The 17,626-nt window shown below is 35.4% G+C and overlaps 1 protein-coding gene across 1 annotated transcript in view; it reads right to left on the bottom strand.

Annotated features, from left to right (window-relative positions):
• The window catches only part of LOC148830630 (relaxin receptor 2-like), a 39,204-nt gene extending 22,055 nt beyond the window's left edge, over nt 1-17,149 (bottom strand). Inside the window, exons 1-6 of the mRNA XM_088921084.1 lie at nt 16,773-17,149; nt 6,460-6,606; nt 5,364-5,441; nt 3,679-3,784; nt 3,163-3,234; nt 56-127 (exon numbers count right to left, since the gene is read on the bottom strand). Coding sequence (XP_088777210.1) covers nt 56-127; nt 3,163-3,234; nt 3,679-3,784; nt 5,364-5,441; nt 6,460-6,606; nt 16,773-16,878 — 581 coding nt within the window. The 5' untranslated portion in view covers nt 16,879-17,149. The remainder of the gene's footprint in view (nt 1-55; nt 128-3,162; nt 3,235-3,678; nt 3,785-5,363; nt 5,442-6,459; nt 6,607-16,772) is intronic.
• Nucleotides 17,150-17,626: the final 477 nt, after the last annotated feature.

Raw genomic sequence — 17,626 nt, 5'->3', positions numbered from 1 at the left:
CATACTACCATTACTCATTTTTGGAGGAAAAGTATTAAACTGAAGCTTCACTCACAGTTTTCGAAGCTTATACAGCCCACTGAATGCTCTGCTTGATACTGATCTGATGCAGTTATTTTGAAGGAATCTGTTCAAAGGGAAAAACATCATGATTAGAGCCAGTAATTAATCTAATGCTATTCATTGCATGCAGATATTAATTAATCACACTCTAATTTTTATATGTTCCACAATATTTGTCTAGATTTAATTGCATTGTTCCTTCAGCTAATCTACAGCTTTGTTAAAATTTGAGTTAAACTGTTCAACTGACTTTCTTCTCCAGAGAATTGAAGTTGCTATGATGAAAAAAAGTTTTAAAGAATTAATAAGAGGCACTCCTAACGTGATGTCTGCATAAATTAAGTGTTAATATTGTTGCCATGCTCTGTACCAATATCTGCTTAACAAATCACCATTTTTCTTCTATTTTCGTTAAACCTGTTTCTAATTATAACCTAACTAGAGATGTACAGCAAGTGTGAATCTAGGACAGACTTACATTGAATATTGAAAGGACTCAATCTGGGTAACACAACACAGACCATAGCTACTGTAATTTGCTCAACGATTCAAGATGGTAGACCACACCTGAGAAAACTACAGGAAGCACAATAAAATACACTTCTGCAGGTGGTAACAGTTTTCAGGTGACTAGTCTGAGATTCACTTTTAGATTACAATCACAAGTTATTTTTTAATATGCCAGCTCTTCACAGAAGGCACCCAATCTAGAAACAAACACAGGTCAAGAAGCTGTGAGACAGCAACTCTATGACTACAATTGCACCGTGTCACTATGCAGTTTGTAACATAAACATCATGAGGCATGAGGTATACTGTATAACTACAATAATGTATGGAAAATATGTATCACACATTTACACTCTTGTATTATTCAGATTTACATGTTTGTTCTACACAGGATAAAATAAAAAAAGTAATTAGCTATATTGCCATTGACATTTTCCAGTGTCATTGTATTGCACTGAAATAAAATGTTAACGAACACAATTATCTTGTTTTGCATATGAAGAAAAGGCCAAGCCTGTTCAGTTTTTTTTCTCCCAACAGAAAGTATATTCAGAATTCTGTAGCAAAGAAATACTTGATCCAAACAACATTAATGTACATAAACAGCTCTTTAAATAGCATATGAGGTTTATTTGATCTAAAGCTTTGACAATAAAAATGTTTGCTTTTCATTTATATTTTAAAATAAGGTCGAAATGCAAGACAAACCATTCTTTTTAACTCCCCAAGGTGAGCACAACCAAGTGGGCATTTTGATAATAATACAAAATTATATGAGTTGAACTCACAGCCAAAAAAAGAATGTCATCAAGGGAGTGTTAAAAATGAGACTGGATAATTCTTACATTTCTCAGTGACATACTGTACAGTAAGTAGGACATACTGTAACAAAAGGAATAAAAAAGCAAGGATTTTGATGTTTCAGCCACACAAAACCTCTGATACAGGCCATTTATTTGTGAAAATAGGCTGACTTCTCTTGCCCCGATTTTTAATGCAGACTACTCAGGTAACGTTTACAATACTGAGCAAGTAATGCACAAACGTTTTCGATTTGGGAGAAACAACTATTTGGTTTGCACTAATGAGAATTGAGAAATAAATTGTTATTCTAGTTTATAGAAATGTAAATTAACCTAAACAATGAGCACACAATGGCACCGCAGTATAATGTAGCAATAAGATAGAGCTTATCAAACCCATGCTTGCTTTGTGCATTTTTCCATCATGAATTACTTTCCTAGTCTGTAATGTACTCTCCAAAAGTGATTAACTGTTCCACAGATATTCCCATAGAGAAACAAAGCTTTTCTTTTGCAAGCATGTTTTTGGCTTATGTTTTTTTTAAGGGGTATCTCCATGGAGTTGTGAAATAGGCTGCTTTCCATTTCTACAGTTCAGGATCCTGAAGATGGTCCCTAAAGGAGGAACTCAACCATGTGGATACTTTTTTAATGGTTTGCTAGAAAAGGCAAAAGCACTCACAGTTGTGCTTACCATTGCACAATTAAAACAAAACAGAGTTGTACTGTATAATACATCATGTACTGCATGCTAATGCATACTAATACTGCTAAATAGTTAAGAAACAATATTGGTTTCATTTTATACACAGCCTCTGGCATTTTACCAGAACAGATGAATGTTAAAAGAAAATGTGATGTAATTTTTGCTCTCACAGTTTATAAGGCTATTGACATTTACTGTACTACTGTACATGCACCAGTCATGGTCCCACAAATAGTGTGAAACTTAAAAAACCATGCAGCTCCTCCAGTATAATTTTACAGTTAGTTTCCCAGTAAAGTATGTGATAAAGCACTCTTCTGAAATGACAGTATGCTTGTTCTTCACAAGAGATCTATTCCTACTTTATATCAGTGACAATAAAGCACACTATACAGCTGTATATGATCAGATACTGTAAGACCTCACAAAATAACTCACTGTCTTCTCATAGTTTTTCTATCCATGGAGGACTTTTCTATCAACTGTAGTAACCTACTCTTCTCTCACACTCTAGATGTTGGAACTCGCACACAATGATATGGTGCTGCAGCAGGAAATACACGTGTTACAGCAAAAAAGACAGAGTAGCACTTGTCTCTGTGCCAGTGTGCAAACAAAGAAAATGGTAAAGTTCCATACAGTACCCTAGAGGTACTACCTCGAGCTAGGATAAGTACTTTACTCAAGTTTCTTCAGGTGTGGGTTCACTTCAGGTGGAGCCAACTATGAGTTGGGAGCTCCATTTTGGGTGGATATCCCTGTGCTGAACTTGCGCCTTCTTCTCTCAATTCACTTTACTACAGTATAAGCAGGATGGGCTCTGGCCTGATGAGTCACTGTGCTCTGGTATGATCTTTACCTTTTCCTTTATACTATACTCCCTCACAGACAACATCCCATGAGTATCATCCCAAACACATACAGTAAAGTAGAAATTCAGGAAATGAATCAAATGAAGCTCTTACACAGAATTATTCAAGAGAATTTTAAAAAGGCACAAATCATATACTGTACAATTGAAAGTATACGGATAACATGCTTCTACTCTCAATCTTGCTTCTTCACTGTAATGATACTCACAGTTTCTGTAGCTCTGAGTACTTTGAAAAAACATCTTCAGGAAGCTTTTCTATTTCATTGCCATTAAGGGACCTGTTTAAAAATAACATAACAGACCAAAGGTCAAGTTACAGCATATTGTATCAATTCAGAAAGGATTCACTGCTTAATGCTTCAAACATAGCAATGTTTTGTCAATGCTAGAATTTCACTGCAATTATGTAAATTTGTTACATGTGGGTGGTGATCTTATCAGAGATCATGGTGCCTGCTTCAACGTACAAAAAGCACATGTAAACGAGGCCACCTTTTTTCAATTTAGAATTGTTTCTCTTACTTTGCACCAAATAAAAAAGTGACGAATTTCTGAATTTCTCTGAAGTCCTTCCAAGGCCAAATCTAATAAAAACCATTCAAAATCACATTGTATTGGATGTTTGGTCTGAAGAGAGTTATTTGTCTGGTACAGATGAGGGAGAAAATACTTAAAATCTATCAAAAAATAATTATAAAATGAAAATAATCTACAGTACTTACAGAACAGTCACATTTGTTGAAACCAGTGGCACAGAATTTAAATTTACTTGCACGCATTTCACCTCTGTTTCTATGCATTCACAGCAATCAGGATATTCTTGTAGAACTGAAAAAAAAGGTTTGTTACAAAGATAAAAATGACTACGCACACAAAATTTATACTTAAACAGAACAGTGGTTTGATACACAAAAGTGTTAAACTTCCTAGAACTGCCAGTTTCAGCAGTCTTTCAGTCTGCATGTTTTCAACACCCAAAACACCCCCTCTGACATAAAGCTCTGTGCATTGTAAAATTTATGGCAATGATTGCTTTCACAGGGATAACATTAAAAGCATTGAAACATAGCTTTGGCACAAAGCTAAACAAGCTAAGTTTGTGAAAACTTTGAATACTTACCCAAAAATATAAAGCAAAGAAAAACAAGGTCTACACAACTAGACTCACAAAATGGAAAAAAAGGTTGTTAGTAATACCCTATATTATTCAGTAATGTCACTGAACTCTTTTGCCAAATTTCAGGATTGGCAAAGTTTTACTTCATATGAGCTGTCTACACTATAATATTCCATATGTGTGCAAGTATGAGAGCTGGATTGTCATGCAGAACATATTTCTTATTGACATCAAAAGGAATACTTTAGAACTTAATGGATGTCTTGTGCCTATTATTGTGTTCTAAAAAATAAATAGACTGTCATAACAAGACACATAGGGAAAGAGGATTTTGGATGCTATCTCCACAATGTCTTGTGTGTAACTAAGAAACATCAACAACAAAGTTAGATAACCACATAGTCATCTTTGGTTAAGACCGTCACCACCATCAACTCTAAAGCTAAACCAGTGGCAGATACAGAGATGCCAGTCTTCTGGTTTTCTGCACAGAATTTTTCCTTTCAGGTGGCCTTTTTATATGAACTCTATGAGCATATATTTGAAAATTTGAAATTTTGCTATATGAAAATACCCCCCCTACCCATCTGAATGAAAATTAAATTATTTAAATATATAGTTTAGTCTTCAGGCTCCTCCCATGAGAGAACTAATAAATGATCTATTATTTGTTGACAGAAGGCAGGGATCCTCAATCCTGGTCCTAGAGAACCTCACAATCTAGTTCGTTTTATAGGCCACCCGTTTTTAAAGATTAACCACACCTGTAAACTGTCGATAAATCTAGTAATCTGTTCAATTAAGATAATTAAGAGGATTCTGTTTTAATCCTTAATGATCTCTAAATTACTTAACAAAGTCACCTGTGTAACTGATTACAAATCCCACCTACAAACCTAAAAGTTTAGTTACTGTACTTTAAAATACAGCACTTACTGCAAGTTGGATCTCAGTACAGGATCATCATAGTTTTTGATAATGATGGAAAAACATTTGAATGGAAAGATTTGAGTGTAAAAGGTCACAGGGTTTGGCAGAGCTGTGTACCTGTGTATATGTACAAACACAAAAGCTACACATTCATGTTTTATTACCAAAAAGCTACAGTATATGTGTGAATGAAGTTAAAATGTAATCCAATTTCTGAGGATTTGTTTAACATCTACTAAAGGTATACTGTACATTAGAGAAGTTAATGATTGGAAGGTGTCACTCCTGTATCTTTGCATGTAATCTAAAATTTCGTCCTAACACAAACCAACAAAGATGCTTGAATTCCTGTCCACTTACAGCAGTGCTTGGGCTGGCTTTGCTGATGTAACGTTCCGACAGTACGGTCAAAAAGGTCGGCCCACCCACTGTTATCTCCTGCAGAGAGACAACAGGACATTTCACAGTATGGGTTTTACTTGTGATATTTAACTCAAGAAAGCTGTTCTGAAAAATATAAGGATCTGACATTTTTTATAAACACGTTCTAAGGATGCCCCAGTACAGTGAAAATTTTTAATCACACTTATGGATGAAAGAATTTCACAATAAGATCAGAGGAGTGCAGGAAGTCACATTTTGTGACAAACAAGTCTTTAAATGTAGGGAAATGGCTTGAATCTACTACAGTTAGTAAGATGGCTCAGGAGAAACTGTTAAGATTAACCTGTAAAACTATTTAAAAAAATAAAATCTTGCATAAAACAACTGTTTGTTGAAGAACAAGAATGAGAACTGGGAAGCATGAATAGGGTTAATACTATGAGAAGCTGCCATTTGCGTTGTGCAAGAAAAGCACATTGCACTAACAGAAACAACAGTCTTGGTCTCTCTGGGGTCATATCCTAGAATTGGTATAACATCTGTACAAGGGTGTCCCAGAAACTGGGTTAACCATAACACATTTTGCAGTGATTAATCACGATAGCCCACACATGCTCACTGGGGATTGTGCCAAGTGCCAGGTGACTAGCCTGGTCACAGCAGGGTGCTGAGCAGGATGCCCAGATTTTTTCTCCATCAGAGCTTTGCACTTCTAATGAAATTCTAACACCTTGGAACCTGACAATGAATACCATCTGCTTTTTGTTAAACACCCAAAAATAGCCTTTTAGTCCTGGCAATGTGTCCCAGTCATGTATCTACTTATAGATTAACACACATTACCTTATTCTTAAATCAAAAATATAACTCCCTCTAAAGACACACAAAAACAGTTTTATTCTCTCATGAAAGGAAAATGTACAAACTGTTATGTCAAGGGTATATTTATCCTATACCATGTGCTCTTACCAGCACATAATCTTCTTAGATAAACCCATCCTTCTCTTGGTATTACCCTGAACCCCTAAGAATTGATTGTGTGGTGCATTTAATGAAAGTTGTCTTCCCTTACCACAGTTCTCTTCGTCGGCACCATTTTCACACTCTTTAATGCCATTGCAGTGCAACTTCTGAGGCAAACAATCTGTGAGATTTCCACAGGGAAAATGGCCAATGGGACAGTCAGCAATGACTGGGCTGCTTGCCACCATTGTAGCTACTGGAAGAAGAAAAGTGTAGTTAAGATAGCAGTTCTACATGAAGCAGTGCATCCATTTCTAAAAACAGTTATCAAATTAAGAGTAAAGATGAATAAAATGGAGATGGTGAAGAAGAGACTTGAAGGACGATGCTTTTGCCCAAATAATGACATTTATAGTTCAGACTCTGTTGATTGATAGTGTACTACCAAGCACATGCCTGAGCCAAACACTTGCTCAGAGAAGATAACGCGTTTTCACAAGACAAATACTTCTGGTTCAATGTGAATGTAATTTTAATCGTTTTTTAACAAAAGTCACCTGTGGAATTTCTGTGTTCAGAAATAAATGTGAATAGTTCCTCCAGGAGCCTTTCATTATTCAGGGGGTGAAACCATCACCGAAGATGGAAAAACATTCAAAGGCAAATGCGATTCAAGAATAATATGACCCTCATAGATGGACAATAAATACTTTATTTTTAATGACTTCTAAATAGCACCAGTCATCTGCAGATAGACAATAAAATCCCTCTTGGGAAAGAACAACTGGAAATTTACACTACGCCAGTGCCAGAATTTTAACATACCTCATGTATCACAAAACTGGCAAAAAGCTAAATAATTACTTGAAGTCATTAAATTGCATCCAAAGGTTTTTTAGGGCATTTGTTTGAGCTTTTATTTCTCACTGGATAATTTTATAAGCATCAGATATCATTTTATTGTATCCTGGAACACAGAATCTTGCCCTTAAAAAAAGCTGTTTTCAACTACACAGTGCTATAAATCTGATTGCACTGTCTCTAACAATACGGAAATGACATGATGGAAAAAAATATTTAGGACATAGCTATAGCATTCTCTAATCAGCGCTCACTGACCGAACATTTCTAACAATTCATCAGAGTATTAGGCTATATACTGTACACAGATGGCATTTCTGAAAAATCAAATCACCTGAGGCCACTTAAAAGATATATTTCAATGCCTGTGCCCCAGCTCTAAGTTATTGTTTATATTTAGCAGTGTTCATGCACTTTATCACACTTAGGAGCCAAAGAAACAACTGCTGGATTAGGCATGTTATGTAAGTAAAAGAGTAACATTTCTGTTACTCTATAAACCAATGAAAACTGAGCAGCAGAGCACAGTACAGTGAAAAAGTGATATGGGCCATGACAAATTAAGGGGGAAGTGGGATAAATGTTTTTACTATATCCTTATGTGTTAAAGTTACAGAAGAATTTAATGTATTTAGCGGCAGTAAAAGCTATAACCTAACCATTAAGCTAACAGTAGCATATCTATAAATACAGTATAAAAAATGATGTCCTTCACCATTAAATATCATGTAAATATCATCTTAATCACCTTTAATATTAAATTCCGTATAAAATTGTAAGGAAAAATATTGTGAAATTTCATACATCAAAACGTGGCAGAATGTTATTTGCTTAAAAAGGCTTTGTAATTTATGATACACAATTTATGAATTTATGTTGTTTATACATAATCAGATGCTTATATCCATCCTGTACCAGGTTAGACCACTGCAGCACATCCTGAAACGTGATTATCATGGATTTGGATTACGGCTGGAAAAATGGTTCTGGATGAATAGTGGTTTAGTGTGTTAGGGCTCAAACTGAAACCAAGATTTGTTGACTCCGTGTGACTGGATCTCTTTCTACTGTATACAGTATATTCTTTCCTCTGCCTATTCTCTGCACATCTTTGCTCGTTTTTTAAACTTTTATTTTATTTGTTTTCTTTTTTTGACATACAAAAACTACCAAGAACAAAGCTGCCAGTAATTGTAAAACATCAAGTATTATATGTACAGATACAGTAAGTATAAAATCTGCTATTTTATTCTTTTTGAGTTTTTTTACTTGTATTTTTTAAAATATTTTATTACTGTACTTACTGCTCCTGTCTCCTTACCCCCATCCCCACTTACAATGGCTTTTCGTTCCCAGACCTTTTGTGTTCTTTTCCTGTGCCATCTTTCAGACACACTTCACAGTATCACTGAATTTTAGATATTCTGTACCATATCTCAAGGACATTTGCTACATGTTATCACATTTCTGGGGTTTTGAATCTTTTATTTAAGTGCAAAATGATGCAAATATTTTCAAAGAAATGTGATAGCTCCCCCTACTTTTACAATGTTTAATTTCAGTGTACATTGTTGTGCCCTACGTACAAAATCCATTTATCATTTTTAAACAATGTATCATTTTATACTCACTGAACTCCCTCTGGTTTCTTTATGTCTCAATGTCTGTACTGCCAAAGGGAAATGAGGATAGGCAGACATGGCTCTCTAACCTGCACCACCCACTGCACTGCACTGAAACAGCCTAGCTCCACAGCATCATACAGGAGAGTTAGCTGCAACTGGAGGACTGGGTTTCACAAGCCTCAGTGATGTCACTGCAAGACAGCAGGAAGTGAAGTCACACGAGCTGCTCCTTTGCTAAGAGTTGAGAGGGCCCTATTTGAATAATCCCAGTCCCACTTTAATGGGGCTCTGCCACTGCTTGTAGAATTTCCTGTCACTGTAAGATAGTGACATGACTCAAGATCTAATTGTGTGGTTGACACTTATTACTGAAAACTTTCAACCTCTAATGAAGAGTACATACTGTCAAGAAAATGATTAGTTTTTATTTTTTTCTCATAGCAACGATTGCCAGGATGAGATCTCTCCTAGCTGAGGAATATCTTGAAGGTTAACTATAGTAAAGGCTGTCATAGAATTTCAATGGAAAAAAAAACAAAAGCTCAGAGTCTGAAACCTGATTTATGCATATTACTCAACATGCACAGGTGCAGGAATCAAGTTGTGTGGAAGTCAGGGATCTCCAGTGATTAATTAATCTGTTCCTCGGTGCCCTAATTTCATATATATGAGAAGCATACCACATGTCCACATACACATACATACAGTACACAGTATACAGTGATTCTAATTAAATATGTACTATGTTAGTCGATCTGTTGATAATGCTTAAAAAACAGACATCAAAGGAATTTAAAGCCATGCTTTAAAAACAGAATGGTAATTGATTCTCTCACTTCTAACATCCAAAGTAGTGTGTCAACAGCAGACATACCATAGATAAAGAAAGACAAATTGAGACATGATGCTGCTGATTTAAAAAAAAAACATATAATTTAAAATGAAAGATTCCCTTTTTCCTTGACTCAACTGAGAATCCACAAAGCAAAACACTGACATTTAAACAGAGAGTATTTAATAATGTTTACTGGATTTCTGTGCTCATTAAAAAATAAACTCTAAAAGAAATAAGGCTTAATGTAAAGTATACAGTATATATTTTAACACTGTAAAGATTTTTTGAAAATTCACTCACAGAAGGAAGTCTGGACATTTGGCTTGGCTTGCATGTTTTTCTCCTTTCTAATGATATCATTAAAACACAGTTTTTTAAAAAAAACATTAATTTAAAACTGAAAGATTTCTACATTTCTAATTCAGAACCAATAAGGTTAAATTAGACTCTTCAAAATAATTTTCTTATTTTTCACTTCTTTTCAGATGTTACATTTTTTAACAAAGCACAGTGCAGGGCTGTCTAATGCTGATTCCGGAGAGCCAGCGTGTATGCTCTTTAAAGCTGCAGTCCTTGAAGAGCTGGGAGAAGGTGTTAAACTGTTCCAGTTAAACCAGTAAGTAGAATGAAATTCTGCAGACAAACCAGCCCTTCAGGACAATGATGTGACAACCTTCCTTTTGTGGGTAAACTTAAGACTAAGGGGAAGCTTGAAATGCAGACTGAGAAAATACACTACTCCAAAAACGTGCAGGCAGGAAGCACAAAAGCACAAAGATTATTTGTAGTAATTTTCAACTCTAGAGAAATTTGCAAGTCTGTGCTTTAAATCCCTCAATAGGGATTATAAATGTAAATAAAATGCAGAGTTACCATCATTTGTACTTCAAAGTTCAGCGACATGCACCTGGTGACCTTTAATAAGTTAATCTACTGTAGGAGCAAAAAACAAAATCAACAAAAAATTGTCAAGTCAGCATACAATAAAGCTCAACTAGGTCCCTTTCTAGTAACTTTTTAGGTCTTGTCGCTTGGTTTCCAGGATGCCAGCCAAGGAAAGAGAAGAGACCAATCGTTTTCTCTGCAGGGGTGTCCCTAGAGTCTACAGTCACCCTTCAACCTTTTGTTTCACGTCATGTAAAACCATCAAGACACAGTCTACAATGGTGAACAGAACAGGCTCATCCCCCCTCTTATTTTCTCACACTCTTTTACTCTGGGGTAAAAATACAACTGATGTAAAATGAGTAATCCCTACATGCTATGCTACTGCATCACGGGTCACTTTCTCTGTATCTGGAAAAAATCTAGCTGTCATAGTATCCTTGTGATTTTCAATTTAATGCTGCAGAAGGGAATTTACATGCTGCTCAGCTCACATCAGTGCTCAAGCTGTTGTATTCTACTTTGTGCCTCGTGAGAACATTATCAGAGCTCTCACGTTCCCCACTCCCAGTTCAATAACTGAAGGTGGACAAACACCTGGTGTTTTAGTCATAAATGAAGTCAGGACCTGATACGGCTATCAGAGTGTAATTTTCTCATTTAAAAGCAGTCTCACACTCTTGTTTGCTAGGCTAAACCAGTAATAAAAGTCTCATTCCATCACGAATGCTATGTTATTTAGCCTACTGTGCTTTTTTTCATATGAAAGTTATAATCCTTGACTCATCAACTGCAAGCTCATAAGCAAATGGCAAATTACTTTAATCGATGTTGTGGCCAATGTTTCAAACCGCCAATCTTTAAGAAAGTTGGAAAAACAAGGAAAACAATGTGGTACAGAAGCACAATGAGGAATCATGTCCACCAAAAGAATACCATCCCATTTCAACATCAATGACCATGACATACAAGAATTACTGTACTTTCCTGAAAAAAATGGAAAGGACAAAAAATTGAACAGGGCTTGGAGTTTCAATACATTTCAATACAGCTACAATTTGTAGCTTAGCTCTCATTTTCAGACCCCTCTCTACAGTTTTCGCTTGTTCCCTTTTAAGATAGACCATTTGAATTAATCCAAATAATAAAGCTTTCCTTAAAGTATTCATGAAGAATTTTGTATTGAAATGGCACAAATGTCCTTTTGCAGTTACATACAATGATGTTGAGTAATACATTTGGGGATTCATCCACCCATTTTCTAAACACTTCATTCAATTCAGGGACTTGGCAGAGCTGGGGCCTATCCCAGCAAGCAATGAGTGGAAGGCAGGGTACGCCCTGGATGGAATGCCAGTCCATTGTAGAATTTATGGATCTTACAGTTATTGCTCAAAGTAAATCAGACATTTTCAAGTACATAACTGAAAGTGTTATCATTATTAACTTCCCCATATTATTATGCTAGTCATGAGAAGTTATATGCTAGTACATAAAAAATGAATAAAATGGAAGCTAATGTTCAGATTAGGCAACCATTGGCACCCTTACTTTGGATACAAACAAGATTTATGTCATATGAAGAATGTTTCTACTGTATATACAAATTAACTAACCACAAAAAAGTGATTCATTAACTTGGGTTGAAGTGTTTTTGCAAGTTGTGGCACTAGTAGAAATTTTTCAGCTTTTAACAGATACATACCCTGTATACAGTTTCAGGCTTCTTAATACAAGGAGGAAAAAGGATTATACAGCAACAACAAAAGAGATATTGGGGTCAAACTCAAAAAATGAGAACTGTATTCTAATCACAGTCAGACCTGTTTAAACCGTGACCGGCGTAAAGCAAACAAATGTTATAATGATATTCATTTTGTCGATTTTGATCTATCACTTTCTGCTACAGATAGCTATATCTTTGAAGAATGACCACCATTGGGCACACACAACCTTTCAAGAAGTTTATCTTCAGTTTCAATGAGATTGTGAAACTCTAAACAAGGTTTTCTGCTATTTCAAAATTAAACTTTTATCATACAGTACCTGTGATCCAGAATGAAGTGCGATAATGTCGCAAGACAAAATTATCTCAAGCTCTCCAATATTTTACAATACGTGTTAACTGAGAAAAACTACTCTGCTAAACAAAAAAACGTAAAACACCTTGTATAAGCAGCCAATATAAAGCAAGAATATTAAGTGGCCACCTTCAACCAAACCTGCCACTTTTCTAAGTAAAAGGATTGCTAAGTTAAGAATCTGATGAAAGGGCCTGTCTGTTTCAACAGTTTAACATTTGACCAAGGCACAATCAGAAAGAAATTTACAAAAGCAGGAAAGAAAAATTATTTCACTGGTGCAAGTCTGTTTCTATAGGAAACTATAATTACAGTAGGTCTGCATATTCCATTTAACACCTTACTTGCCAAAAGTTCAAGTGTCAATGGAGAAGAGCTAGAAAGTAATCCACACCCTTTAATGCTTCTGTTTGTGTGCTATTAACGTCAATATGTTGTTGATAGCATAGGAGCCAATTTTACTTACCTGGCTACCATATAGAGGTATACAGTAACTTGTTTTAGGATGATGGTGTGGAAGTTACAGTTAGGGAAAGGTTTAGGTTTAAAGTTAGGGAGCACAGCAATTGAAAAGATACCAACAACACCAACATCATTAATATAGTAGTTTAAAATACATTGCATAATGTGCCCACATCTAGAAATTGTACTGTATATGTGGTGGTGGTGGTTTGTTTTAGAATGTTCCTTAGTTTAGTTTTAGCTTTCATAATATGAGGCACTATTCATATTATGAATAGTGCCTCACACCTGAAGAAGGCTCCACGGCCGAAACGTTGTGTTCTCTTTCTTCTTTTTTTCAGCATGGAATAAACCTATTACTTGTTCCTTTGCAGCCTACGCATGCTGACGCAGCTACCCACCTGAACTACTATTCACATGAAGTCTGATGCTTGTGGACAGACTTACAAAGGGTTACAAAGTTTCAAAAATTACTCCTCTCCATGGGTTCAAGTCCAAATGTTACCTCCCTTCTAAAATACATTCCGTTCACATTGTGTGGAATGTACTGATTTGTGAATAATGCTATCTGCTTGCCAGTTTTTAATTAATTCCAATACAGTTGAAAAGCCCGCAGGCAATGTGGCAGGTGAAATCCGAGAGAAAAAGACTGTCTAACATTTGACATTCTTCACAGCTTCTGTTTTACTAACACAACCTCACCATAATCTTTTGTTTGCCAAAATGGAATTAAAAATATAAAGATATAATATATATATATACTGTATGTTTTCTCCAATAAATTTGACCATTTCCCCTTTCAAACAAAATAAGAAAAATATACAGCCATACTATCATGAGGTAATTGCACTGATATTTTACCTTATGTGGCAACGTCCTGGTACTCTTTGGGGAGTTCTTGGTTACTCAGCGCAAACTGGAGTGATGCTCGGGGATTGTGTTTGAGTAATTTGCTCCATGGAGCTGTCTGGGGTGCTGAATCACGTGGACTTTAAAAAAGCCCGAACCACTGTTGTATAAAATGAAGCGCTATCCATACTATTGACGGGAACCATCAATATGCCTAAGACCTCCAGCTTAGGCACAGCCTCACTCTCTCACTCACAGCTGTTGTGATGGCAAGATACACCCAAGCAATTACTCTTCAGCTCGCTATGCCTGTCCCTGAGGCAGTTTGGGTCAGGTTTCATTGCTTGCCAGTACTTGCACCTTATCATTCTATTGTTGGTTAAAGGTACACATGATGCCTGAGGGGGAAAAATAGTGAAGCAGTACCCACTACAGCAACATAAAAAGAGCATATGCACCCTTCTTGACAATAAAAGCTTAGACAAATAGAGTGACAAGAAGTTTCTATAAGATCCAATTTGTAAGTCATTGCTTCTCCTGGTGTCTGCAACAATAGTCTTTCCGGGTTTGAGTCCAGCTGAGCTTTCCATTAAACTAGCAATTTGCTTAATCGATCCTTTTCAATTGATTTAATATCCCCCCAAAAACACTGAGTATTTTGAGAAAGCTAAACAAAATTGACAAAGTACTGACAATCAGAAACTTTTTAAGAGCCGTAAAAAGCTTAAACATTTCTAATTAACATGCTACAGCTCAAATATGCTTTCAATAACATAATTGAGAGATACAACGAAAAAAATAAAACAGATGATACTAATCCACCAATCCAAATGAAAGAAAATGATGTGACATCAGGATGATTAACCGAACAGCCAATATTTCATAATTTAGGTCCAATACTACTGTAGGAGCACAAAACTCCAATGCCAAACCAATGCACAAAACTCCTGTATCATTCCATTAGACAATTGTAATGGATATTTGGAACAAAAGTTTTATAAATATCAAATATCTAACAAGCAACAACCATGTGTTACACATATCTGCTAATTGTAAATGTGAAACTCTCACACTGTATACAGTATATTTTGCTTATGAGGTATTGTAAAAAGTGACCAAAATTGTGACCTAAGCTTACTTTTTGCTTTTGTTGCATTACCTCAAGCTATTGGGAGCTTCCTGCATTTTTCACCACTTAATTCCTAAATTAATAAAGTATTTATTTTAGTTTAAACTTGATATTTATATATTTTTTTCCATTTTGGCACAACTTTGTAAAGCACTTTCAGATGTTTCTTTACCCCAGAAAATAATTTAGAGAAATAAGCACCATTAATTAGGACTGTATTTAAGCAGATTTCCTGTATGCTGTTTACAATGTCCTAGTATAGTTGCACTGGGTGCCCGATGGTTGTTTTAATTGTTATACAATATATTATTCTGTGTAGTGGGGCAGCTGGCGCATAATTCCTGCCACTCTGTGTTTTTAGTGTGTTTAGTACAGTAGGTACAGTTCCTGAAATAGTACCTTCATAACAGATGTAGAGACTTTATTTTGACATGTGCAGCCTTATGTTATGTATATGCTATCAAGATATACTGTACCGTCTCAAAATCAACGGATCACGAATCACCTAATAACCACTTTTAATGCTTCATCCTTGAAACCCGTCTGTTCGTGACACTGCTATTGCTTTCCGCATCATACTGGACATGAGCGTCCATCTACAGTATAGCGACACACCGTTCACCAGTCCTTCTTTGTCTGTTTTATATTAACAAACAATCTTCGCTTAAAATGTCAGTTCAGTTCTCTGCGCAAAAATTTACATTTATCAGGGATAGATTAGCATTCTATGTTAAATTTCATTATATATTTACATTTTACATTGGAAAGATGTTTAGTTTGCTTTGTCAAAAAGTAGTGGAAATTATTTTTACTTTAAATCAAGCATTTGATAGTCAAATACTTGATCAGGTAAGTTCTGGAAAAGACAGTAATCGGGAGTTCACAAGCGCTGTGGATAAAGCGTCAGATATCAAATAAGTAACCAATCTTATAAATCATGTTTAGCTTTGTTAAAATTTAAACTACTTTTATCTCTTTTGTTATTTGAACCTAGGAATGACTTTTTTCATGGCAAAAATATTTAAGAAGTTTGTACTGTTTCCAATAATTCCTTGCAAGTAGTAGTTTCTTTTATACCATGAAAAGTAATGTGCCCATAAAAAGTCAAAATTACAGTTACAGTTTTTCTCATGGCTCCCGAAAGTTATTCAAAAGATACATATAAAAAAATTGTTGAAACGCTGAAGGCTACTAATGTTTGGTTTCCACGGTAAACAGAATTAACTTAAATTAGCTGACATTAAAATCACTCTGGTAGTCTTTGTTCTTAATACTCCTTTTAAGAAAGTTTTATTTATTAAAAATTATGCTACTACATACTCTGCTTGAATAAAGTATTTTAAATTGAATTGAATACTTTGTCGTGCATTTTATGTTGTGTAGAATAATAGTTAATGTTGTTTACAATGTATTCTTCTGTTTGAATTATCCCTGAACTGCTATTAGCAAGGAGTACACTCCGGGACATTAAAATCATCTATAACATTACATAATGTATTATTATCATGACTTAGAAAGTAAAGAGTTGGCAACAAGTAGTAAGTACTGTATTGTACTGTAGTAAGATCATTTGAACTTCAAAGAACATCCACTCTAACCGGACTGGAACCATGCATACAGGATTTGCCATAATACAACTTTTCCTCTGTCCGAGCATAACGTGATTAATGCAGTAATAGATATTACAGTTCTTACCTTTGATCAAGGCAAAAATCAAGTGATGAAACACCAGAATCGCAGATGAGTCCAAGCTGAAGTGTAACAGTCCGAATGTAGTGCGTCCCATTGTCCGTTTCTTCATCTTCTAATTGCTGTGCGACAGAGTGAATGCGCTACCCATTACTGGGAACGGCCACACAGCGCATACTTCTTCAGTTTCACCTAAAATTAAAACGGGGAATTACACAAAAAAAAGCCGAAAAAATCTTATACACGCGAAGTCATCTGACTAATTATTTACTGCGTCAGCCAGAAATGGCCAAGAGTCGTAGTAAACAAGAGGAAAACTTAAGTTATCAACCGGAGCTCCTTCAATGAAACGCAAAGCACACCGCGGTTTGGTCTTATGTATTAGTGATTTTGTCACCGCCGTTCACTCGCTACTGTGAAGAACCTGAATACAGGTAGCTAGAGGTCGTTGTTTTCTTAAAATAAGAGACAGTGTAGTTAGCACAGCATATATCTCCTAGCTCGGAAACAATAAATGAATGCACATTCATATTTCATGAATTATGTTATACCAAGTATTTAAAAACGGAATATGGGAAAAGGCATGACGGTAACAAGAATCAAGTGCCATTTTTCGTTCTGAGTGAAAACTGCCATTAAAACCGGATTTTAAAATTTCATCTCAAATATGCTCAAATATGTGCTTGTGTACTTTCTACAACCAGATCATTTTTTTCGGTGGGCTACTAATTATTTTAGTTTCGCTTTTATTGTTTTTTGGAATTATTTTAGTTTTATAGAGAAGAAAAAAAGCAATTAGTTCTATTTTATTTTCACCTTTTTGCTTGATTTCATATTATCGAAAGAATATTGGGGAAAAA

The sequence above is a fragment of the Atractosteus spatula genome, chromosome 7 (assembly GCF_055471065.1).
Source record: "Atractosteus spatula isolate fAtrSpa1 chromosome 7, fAtrSpa1.hap1, whole genome shotgun sequence".
Lineage (NCBI taxonomy): Eukaryota > Metazoa > Chordata > Actinopteri > Semionotiformes > Lepisosteidae > Atractosteus > Atractosteus spatula.
The sequence above is the reverse complement of the archived record's forward strand: the minus strand, read 5'-3'. Positions and strand labels throughout refer to the sequence as shown.